At 36.1% G+C, this 10,819-nt stretch overlaps 1 protein-coding gene across 1 annotated transcript; it reads right to left on the bottom strand.

The window, feature by feature from the left end:
- Positions 1-378: 378 nt before the first annotated feature.
- On the bottom strand, positions 379-2,242 carry LOC149167052 ((R,S)-reticuline 7-O-methyltransferase-like). The gene is made up of 3 exons (XM_089431449.1): positions 1,181-2,242; positions 1,021-1,085; positions 379-839 (listed from the first exon to the last, which is right to left on the bottom strand). The coding sequence occupies exons 1-3, from the start codon at positions 1,977-1,979 to the stop codon at positions 543-545; spliced, it is 1,161 nt and encodes a 386-aa protein (XP_089287575.1). The 5' UTR covers positions 1,980-2,242; the 3' UTR covers positions 379-542.
- Between the last annotated feature and the right edge of the window lie 8,577 nt (positions 2,243-10,819).

The following is a 10,819-nucleotide window of genomic DNA, read 5'->3' as shown; positions in this document are numbered from 1 at the left end:
TTAATAAATAAAATTAAAATCCAAACAAAAATAACAAAATATAATATTTCCAAAAAAATATAATGCCCGAAAAAGTTGAGTTATGAGAAGCAAATAAACATGATGATGGATAAATATTTCCATGCAAGGACATAAGGACTTATGGCATTGATATTGACTACAATTTTATTGTCAATTTTACATCAATTAGAATTACATATTTAAGGCATAAGTAGAAATAATTATTCATTTTATAAAAATGATGGAAGTTTAAAATATTAACCGGATACCTCATCTTTTAAGGCCATGGAAGTCATAGCTTTTTAGCCCAATAACAAAATTGTATACACATACACAATTTCATAAATATCATATCATGTAATTAAACCAAAAGAAAAATTGTGAAATTTAAATAGGTGATAGTATTAATCAGAATTACCCATTATGAAACGAGACATCACACATAAAATACCTTACAAATTGCCAAGAACATAATCATCTGCATGGTTTCATGTGCTCAGTGTGCATGCAGGTGTTTGTTTAGACTTGGATACGTCAGACATTCAAGCTTTGAATATCTCTATGATACTAAAAGGGGAAGAAGGCAATTTTGTGATGACGTAACGTCGGTAACCCGCTAAATGGAAAATCTTCTTGAATTCGTCCTCCGTCCTCTCCTTTCCACCGTCGGTGAAAGCCATCATTTCAATGTCAGACCTCAATCCCATCTGCTTAACACACCCCACTTCCTCTTCGATAATCGCATCCACAATTATCACCTTCCCGTTGCCCGGTGTAGCCTCGTGACATGTCTTCAAAATCTCCACGCACTGCTCGTCCTTCCAGTCATGCAAAACAGACTGCAATTTATCTCGTTAAAAGCACAAACAAACCAAGCCAGTATTTTAACAAATATATTCACATTACCAAGTTTGAGTTGCCAAGAGAGTTTTTCAAAGGGTCCCCCAAAAAAATCAAAATAATCACTCGACTAATTATTCTCATACATATATAAACCCTATCATATGGCGGGACGAGAACCTTCAAAAACACAGCATCTGCAGGCGGTATATGTTCGAACATATTTCCCCTCACGTGTTCCACTCCTGCACCAGTTCAAATCATGATCACATTCAGTTCGAAACACAGTATATTCTATGCATCTCTACTCAAATATCATCAATTTGGTATTCAAGATTACCAGGTAAAGCAGGGGCCGTGTCTATAACATGTGGGAGATCCAAATTGATGCCACGAATGTGGGGGTGTGCCTCCACAATCATGGATATGGCCGATCCCGTTCCTCCTGCAACGTCCACCACCGTATTTACATTCTTAAACCCATCATCATAAACCTTCACAATGGAAGCCATAACCGCACGAGTGACAGTGGCGAGAGCCCTATTAAAAATCTCATTTTCTTGAGGACAGGTCCTGAAATAATCCCATGCGTTCATGCCGAAAGCTTTGGTGAAGGCGGGGCAGCCTTCCATTACAGTTTCGTGCAGACGCTGCAATCCTTCCCAGGGAACCTTACTGGTCGCTGAGAACACCAGAGGCACGCACGAATATTCATTCTGCACCGTTAGCAGCTCGGAAAGGGCAGTGAGGCCATATCTGTATCGCTTAAACTCTGCAGCCCCCCCAGCGTGTGAGGTCTCAGTGAAGACATTGTAGGAAGCCAAATATCTGAGAAGGCGAAACAGGTATTCCAAGTGAGGTCCCTTCATATTCATATTCATGTTGCAGGGCGCGGATGCTGCAATGTGGAAAGCGATGTCTTCTACACAGAGAGAGCGGCCTTCACCTCCACCGTGGGCGGCGATAATGTCGGGAATGTTGAGGTTAACAGCGGCCTTCAACGCCAAGGGCTTCACGAGAGAATATATCATGTCGTAGAGTTGGAGTTGGGGCGAGGAAGAAGTATGTATTTGGTGGGCGGCATCTGGAGCAGAAGCAGCAGCAGAAATTGCTGAAAAAAGAGAGGAAGACTCACCCATGGCTGCGTAGTGACTCGGTGTTGCCGGGATTATAAAGGTGAAGGGCAGGGCGTATGGCTAAAATCCATTTGTTCCTTCATATTTTTACTTTAATGGAAGAAATCACCTTTGGAGCCGCTCTTCCGTGTACATAGTCTGCGCTCTTCCATGTACATAGTCTTTTTCTGGAGAGGACCAAATCTCAAGAGTTGAGGGACCAAATTTTCCCAGATATCTTTGGACCACAGCCTAAGGATTATTTGTTTCTTGAACGCAACTAAACCTTCATAAAGTTTGAATATTTAAGAAACTGATATATATTGTAAAATAAGTTTATCCTGATTCAATTAAATTTTTAGAAAGTTATTTTGATGCAATTTTAGATTTTAAGAATATTTTGGAATACGATAGAATCTTATTTCTATTTATTTAAATATTTGTAAAAATATTTAAAAATGTGTAGAAGCAAAAACAATTATTTAAAAAATATAAAAATATTTTAAAATTTATAAAAATAAAATCAATTTTTTAATTTCACTTTTATCTTTCAGCTTCGAAATATTTAAATAATTTTCCATTTGAAATAAAAATAACATTACTTAACATTAACATCTCCATCTAATCTCAGATCAAGTCAAGTCAGGTCACGTCACTGTTCATAAAATTGCCATTACCAATAATAACACGTCACCTCACCTCACTGCTCATAAAGTTGCCATTGTCAATCATAGCATTAGGGTGGAGATTGTTTTCACTCAAAAGCACTTTCCGCCTATTACGATGAGCGAATATCTAACATTCGCCCATTAGCGAATGACAGAATAATTGGATAAGCATGGAGAGTTAAACTATATGCTCCTTCGTCTCATCGATATCCTTTTCCTTTCAGTTTCGAGAGATTTTTCTTGTTTGGCTTCCACTACGTGTTTAGGGATCCTTTTTGTGTTTTTCTGGGAAAGGTTTTAGATGGATCAAAGATTGATGTAAAAGGTTTTTCAAATTTAAATTAATTATATTAAGTTATATAATTATTATTGTATTATTATGTTTTTTTTTAATAATTTAAATTATTAAAAAATAAAAAAATTATGTTTATGAATATTTTAATTAAACTTATGAAAATAAATAAATACAAATATGTTTTTTTAGAAATAAAATAATTTATATTTAATATTTTAATGTGTTAATGTTATGTAATTTAAAATAAAATATTTAATATTTAGAATAATATTTTTTTTGCCATATAAATATTAGGGTTTTTCTGTATAGTTTTTTATGTTTGGCTCCGCTAAATGGAGCATTTTTTAGCTAGATTGTTTTGGGAGTTTATAATGAGTCTAGAGCTACTAGTATTCTTCATCACTCTCTTAATCTTCGACATCATTTTCATAGAGGAGCTGGACAAAGAGGGGTTTCTTGGTTCGGAACAAACCCTCCACTAAGTGCATCATGACAAGCTAGAAATCTAGAGTGTTACAAATGAGTGCAAGATCCAAAATACTATGTTAAATATAGTAAAATCAGAGAATATATTCAATATATGTATGATCATGCTCCAATCTAAAAATGTATGGGATTACAGACAGCCTTGATTGGGTGGATCCAAAATAAATGGAATCCCCATTTTCAAATAGAATTGGATTTAGGGGCCAACAATTTTTGAAAATCATTTTCTCTAGCTTAGAAGATAGATTGAGGGTTTTTTAAGGAGGACTATATTTTTCAACAATTTATATGTGATTATGGAAGGAGAAGTATAATATGGAGGAGGATTTTCTTGTAGCCCTGATGTGGGTCCATCCATTTTCTCTCCTCAAAGAATATTGGGAGGAGGAAACCATTGAAGGCATTGGTAATGTCATCGAAAACTTTGTCAAAGTATCAAAGCCTACCAAGAGAGGGTACACTTCATATGCATGAACCTTTGTTTACATGAATATCTCCTAGCCCCTTCTAGCCTTCATCGATATTTACTATGAGGATAATTTTTGGATGCAATCTCTAGATTATCAACAAGGCCCCTTTATATGGAGGCATTATAATTAATACAGGCATATTATTAGGGACTATTTGATTAATGCCAAGGAAATGTTTGAAGCAAACTCTTCTAAAAAGGAGCTAGCTGATTTGGGGAAAATCCCCCAAAGAAGAAGAAATTTGAGTCCATAAGGTACCTCAAACCCTGAACAAATCCCTAGATCTGAAAATAGGTTAGAGACTCTCTCATCTCTAAAGGAGTCTCCAGAGCAATTCAACATTCAATTAAGTATGTAATCGGCATAAGGTAAATCCCAAAACCCTATAGAGGTTTCACGAAACTCAATTGAAGAGCATCACCAAAATTCATTACAACAAGAGATGATGAGCTCCCCTTTAAAAGAAGTTGATGCATAAGTCCTAGGAGAAGATATGAATTTGGATAACCCATGACGTATTTCCTTTGTGGAAACATGGCATGGAAAAGATGTGACGAACATGCAAGTTCACACAGCTATGATAATTAAGGCCTCTCTTCAAAGCAAGTAATTGGGCTCTAGTTCCTCATAGTCCAATCTGGATTATGTATAAGACTTGTTTGGGCTCTAGTTCCTCATAGTCTAGTTTTTGTGTTCAAACGATGGATTTCAAGGTGGTTTCCAGGCAAGACAAAGAAGCCAAAAAATGAGGCCATAAGAGCAATAAGGCATAAATCCAAGAAGACAATGAAGAATTCGTAAACTCAGGGAAAGTCATGCAAATGTTAGAGGAATTTCTCCCCTTGAAATTTTGAAAACTCAAGGAGTTTTCTATGTTGTTATGTTGTTTTGATTGTGTGTTCTTGGTAGGCAATGCATTAGTTTCAAGTATATCTCAGATTTTAGTCCTCTTTTAGAAATTCAAGCTATATGTAACTTTATTTGATTAATAAAAGGATCCCTTTTACCCTACTACTACCAAAATAAAATAAAAAATATTAATAATATCATAAGTATAAATTGTTTTTTTTAATTAATAATTTAATGGCAAAAAGATTTAGCATATTATTCTTATCTATATCAATGAAAGTTAACTCAATTTAAACACATGTTACATTCTACATTTTAAAACAACAAACTATCAAAAGTAATTATTACCACCGCGTCCATCAAGGTACAAAGCTCTTTTTTGAGTTTATATATATATATATATATATATATATATATATATTAAACATATGTCTTTTTAATTTAACTTTTATTTTTATCTTTATGTAGTTTGATCAAGTCAAAAAGTTTATATAATATACCAATGGCAGGACATTACAACGTCTCTTCCATAGTGGGGTGGAAAGCACCTTCAGAAATAATTACTTAATAAATGCCCAAAATTATCATAATATTTTTAATTATTTATATTATAATAATTTATTATTATTTTTAAAGTTTTAAATTTATTATAAGTTTTTTAAAATTAATTTTTGAATAGTTATATAAAATTTAATATATTATCTATATTTATAATTTGAAATTAATATAAATATTAATAATTCATATTTTTATATTTTAAAAATTATAATTATAATTATAATTATATATATCTAATTATATATCTATATATATATATATATATATATATATATATTGGAATTATCTCATGTGGTTTGGAGTAATGGTTGTTATCTCTTTTTGTTAATGGCAGCATAATGAGAAATACTATTGTAATGATAATATTTTTTTGTCTCTTTGATGGGGGTGTTTTGTCAGAGATCAAATTCTGTAACAGAATTAAGTGATTCCCGGGAGACACAACAAGGTAAAACATTTTATGTAAATATGTGCACACCCTCCGTGTGTGTCCCTTGCATGGAAAAACCATTGGCGGCCCTCAAGAAGAGAACTGGGCCTTCCCCTGACACCGTATGGCAACCGCGTGGTGAAATTACGATCCAGGTACAGGGGATCATCTGGCTAGGCCCCCTCATATTAAATACCCACAACTTACCCTGGTGATTTCATTTGTTGAGGGATCTTCACTTTGGTCATTCCTTCTGTTTTTTCAGATATGGAGAGCTCCTTCCATGGTAGATTGGCCACTACAAGAGATTACCCTGACAATAGAGTTATCGTCATTTATGAGTTCATCATGTGACATTTCCTTGGTTTGCTGAAATTTGGGTACAAAATGGGACACTTGGCTCTCGTTGTGTAGGATCTATGTTCTTCTCTCTCTTCATCATACTAGCTCCCTCATGCTCGCATTCCATTATATAAGGCATACGTTGTTTGCAGGGTGGTGGAACTTTGGAGGCTTGGATGTCAAGAAAGTTGCAGTTTGTTGACTCCAGGAATCCTCAAATATTATGAAAAGGTGGTTGAAGCTTTGGGTTTCCATAGTGCTTGAAGGTCAGTCATTAACTTCATGCCCTCCTGGCCTTACAATTAATTGTTGTTGTATTTTCTCTCGTCATCGGTTGTATTAGTGTTTGGGTACTCAAGGTTGTGATTATTCTCAATTTTCTTTGTGTCGTTCTTGCATAACACAGGGACTAGCTCATCCTTTGAGTTGGTGGTTGTTTTATCCCCAACGTATTTATAAGGTTCGAACCCAACTAGAGTATCCTTTAACTGCCCAATGCTTGTTTGTGGGGTTTGGTATTCAGGTACATTCTCAATTTGGTTTTGAACCCATTTCTTTCCACTCCCGACTCTTGTCTTTACATTCAGTCTCGCTACCGGTATAGTCCCATCATTGGGCTTTTGTTAGTTTTCACTTAGTTCTCTTTCATTCTTTCACTTTTCCCCTTTACATTGTAGTCAACTTTCTTTCCAGTGTATGGGTGGAAATACACTCTCGTTGTGATATTACTTAGGTCATTTTTCGTTCGACAGTGGTCGTGGTGAAGTCTTTTATTTACAGGTCTTACATGGCGCTGCGTCAATGATTGCCTACCCAACACGATGGAGTGCCAAGGGCATCCTCCTCCATGCAGAAGCGTCTGTTTGACTGGGAATCCGTGGTGAATTTTTTTAAGGCTACTCCCCTGGGGGTCAGAAAGGAAATTTTAATGTTGGAAGCCAAGGAATTTGGAGACCGAAAATACTTCTTAGGCTCTCAGATAAATGGAAGCAGTCATAAATGGGTACCAAATGCAGGAAATTTTGAAGGATATGACTTCATTTCCTTCACTCATCACTCACTATTTCCAAATGGAGACACTAGTTAACATGGTTATCTGTGATAAGCAAGTTGACAACTATAAATTCTTTGTAGTCCAAGAGGAGATCAAACACATAATACGTGACATCAAATATAACGTGGATGATATAGTGGTAAGGTTGAATGGATTGGAATGCTATATAGTTTCAAACTTTGATATTGATTCAAATGGCCATGAAGAAGAGGCTGCAGTTATCAACTCATTATCTCTTAACACTATTAATGCAAATTCTGCCTTATTAGTGCACAATTCTCATGCAAGTGTCTCTCTAGGATCACTAATCATCATTCTAGACTAAGTTTATCTCTAAAGCTCTTACAATCTTTAGCATGTAAGAAACCTACATGTCTCTGTGTTTCTTTCTAAAGATTTTACTATATTGTGTGGTTTTTAGTTATCTTATGTTACCTCTCACATGTTCTCACTAGTTTGGTTTTCATGTCTACAACCTATAGAATATAGACATGCTTTTATATGGTCAACTTCAACAATACTTTTTGTAAAGGGTGTCCTAGTTCATGTTGTGGATTTGGTGGAGTCACTCTAGCTCCTTTTGCTAAGTCTAACGTCTATTGTGCTATGCTTTATGCACCTGGAATGGTGAAATCCGCTTAGTGTGGAATTGCCAAAGTTTTGAAGAATCCTCAATGTAATACCTCATGTAATTTTCTCCGCTATCGATAAAAATGTATAGAGATATTTTGAAAAAAAAGTAATAATTTTTTGCGTGTAAATATTAGTATATTACCATCACTCAATTAAAATATCTGATTTACTATCTATTTATCTATCTATCTCTATATATATTATATAAAAAGTATTTTTCATTTTTTGAAGAATCTATTATTCACCTAAGAAATATTATAACTTTAACTATTATAATCTTTAATTTAATTTAGATAAAAGTAAAATGGAAATAAAGATTGTGTAGTTTTTTTTAATATATTTTGAAGTGGATTTTGGTTTAAATTTGATAGAAAATTATTAAAATTATAAATTGGTTGTGATTAAAAAATTCTTAATTTAAAAAAAAAACTAAATTCATATAAATTTTGCAACATTCCAAGATAATGTTGGTAGCATCCCGTTTTCTAACATAAAATCTAACCGCTACTTAGAATATCCATATCCTTATCCATATCATTATCCTTTGTTTTGTTAATGAACCGACACTCAAATACCGAAGAAAAAAGTTGATGAACCGACAGTCAAATATCTACAGTAACATTCCAATTTTAAAGATAAAGTTTGCAGCATCCCATTTTCTAAGATAAGACCTAACCACTGCGTAGCATATCCTTTGTTTTGTAAAGGATACGACGAAAATGACTAACGTTTTTCTAACATATAATCTAACCACTAGGCAGCATACCCTTTGTTTTATAAACGACACGACAAAAATGACAACGCACGTTGGGGGTGACGTTCTCATGAATGTTAACTTATTTGATTCATACATTCCTATTAGTTGCCTACTGACACTTAATTTATTGATTATGTCATTGGTTTCTTCCAACTCTTGTTTTGTTCGGGGCACTTAATTTATTCATTATGTCATTGGTTTCTTCCAACTCTTGTTTTGTTCGGGGCACTTAATTTATTCATTATTTTCCTCCTACTATTGTATAACTCATTGTCATTGGTATATATTCTTTATTTGTTGACAACACTCTTATTGGTTTTATCTGTAGCACTTAATTGATTACGTTGCTCTCGGTGATGCATAGTGCAGCATCGTTCACTGTCATTGGTTTTTTTCACCTACAACGAGAGCACTTTCATTTTCTCTTATTGGTTTTTCATTCATACCTACTCTTGTTTGATTAAGAGCCATTGGTTTTTCTCATCTACTATTGTTTTGTAAATTGTGTAATATGAATGATAACATATCATAAGAGATAATTTGATTAGTATTAAGTTAATTGATACTTGCATCTTTCTTAGTTGTATAGAATGCATGATTGATATTTTTTGCATTAAGTTTTTAACTTTGATTTTTTATTAGATATCATTTTTTGGGATTCAATTGCGTTAAGTAAGTGATTTATGTATGACCATTTCCATGAGAGGTAGTCGTAACTGACTAATTTCTCATGATTTTTGAATAGTCCACTTGGCACTCATTGTGTAAGGTCCTTGGGCGTGACCGCGGTTGGAGCGCCGGGCGAGTCACCGTGCACGACGGGCGCGCGGGTGAATGGCGGGCGGGCGTGCGGGCGCACAATGTGGGCGAGGTCTGCACGACGGGCGGGCGAGGCAACACGGAGGTGCGACACAAGAGCGACGAGCGATGCAACGAAAAATGACTAAGGCATAAAGTGTATGCGATGATGGTTTATACCCTTAGTGCGTGGAGAAACATATGAGGTAGGCCGACATATGGAGGGGCACACATAAAGGGCGTGTTATGACTGTTTTGGGGGTCGGCTGGAGAGCCACCGCCCACACTACCAATGCGCAAGGATGTGTATATATACATGAGCGTTGGAGCTCATTTAGCATCAACGAACTCGCACTTGATAACTCGCAGAGGTAAAGGGATAAAGAGTGCGCAGTTTTAAGAGGAGGGCGCATAGCTCATGCGCATATCTTAAGAGCGCAAGTGAGATATCTCTTGGAGCCGGTTGTGGGTCGGGCAAGGTGTGCCCGGGTTCGTGCAGAAGTGCAGTTTTGGTGTAGGACTTGGCAAGGGTTTCTAGGTGGCTCGGGTGAGCACCGCCCTTTGTGCAAGATGTGCACAAGATTGTAAAAGGCAGGGTTGCCTCTCATTGTAAAATTTGACTAAGTATGAGACTTGGTTCAGACAAGACATACTTGTACATTGTAAATTGATATTCTTAATATATTATCAGGCAGACTCATATTACAGGGAGTTGCCCCTCCCCTTTATACTGTTGCAATTGTTGTTGTCTTTTATAATTGCTATGGATAATGAATGAGTATGGGCTTCATTGGTATAAAGGATAAATGCATGTTTACTTGGTTGCGAAACACAAACTAAGTAATGTTAAAGTGAAGTAGGCATAGTCCATGAATGTTAGTATTGGTGAAAAGAAAACATTCGGTGGTGCCGCACCTTGCTACAAGCGGTTGGAAGACTACCGCAGGTGTAGGGGCGTGACAGTTGGTATCAGAGCTCGGTGAAGAGCTTATCAGAGGTTCGGTTTGAAGCCGGTGAGCAGGGTTTCTCGTGACAGTGGAAAGGGTACTTGCGGGTGAAGGAAGCTGTTGCACACAAGTGGAACAAGGGTTGGTTCAAGTTGCAGGTGACTCGGTGAAGCTGTTGGATGGTCGAAACTAGATTGTAGAAGAAGAAGAAGCTGTTGGAGATGGCAGCTGAATCTCAGGCTGCGTCTAGTCATGGACAAGATGCTACTATAGCACTTATGGAGAAGATGCTATTGAGGATGGAGGTTATGGAAACTTCCTGGGATAAGAAGATGGACTTGCTCACTAGGGAGCAAGAGGCCAACTCGAAGACGAAGGAAGATTTTGATGAACTTTGGACACAACATGAGTACACCGATCTTATGTGTACACAACTTGAAATAAGGGTCAAGGAGGTTGAAGAAGCAAGGGATCAGGGTCTTGCAGAGATCGTGAACTTGAAGAAATCTCTTGACGAAGCCAACAAATTTCTTGATGAAGCCAGGGATGAGATCGCGGTGTTGAAGAAGGCCGTGAG

The sequence above is a fragment of the Pinus tabuliformis genome, chromosome 5_1 (assembly GCF_031772625.1).
Source record: "Pinus tabuliformis cultivar Carrire ecotype Pingquan chromosome 5_1, CPIR1, whole genome shotgun sequence".
Taxonomy (NCBI): Eukaryota; Viridiplantae; Streptophyta; class Pinopsida; order Pinales; family Pinaceae; genus Pinus; species Pinus tabuliformis.
This window is presented reverse-complemented; position numbering and strand designations above follow the sequence as displayed.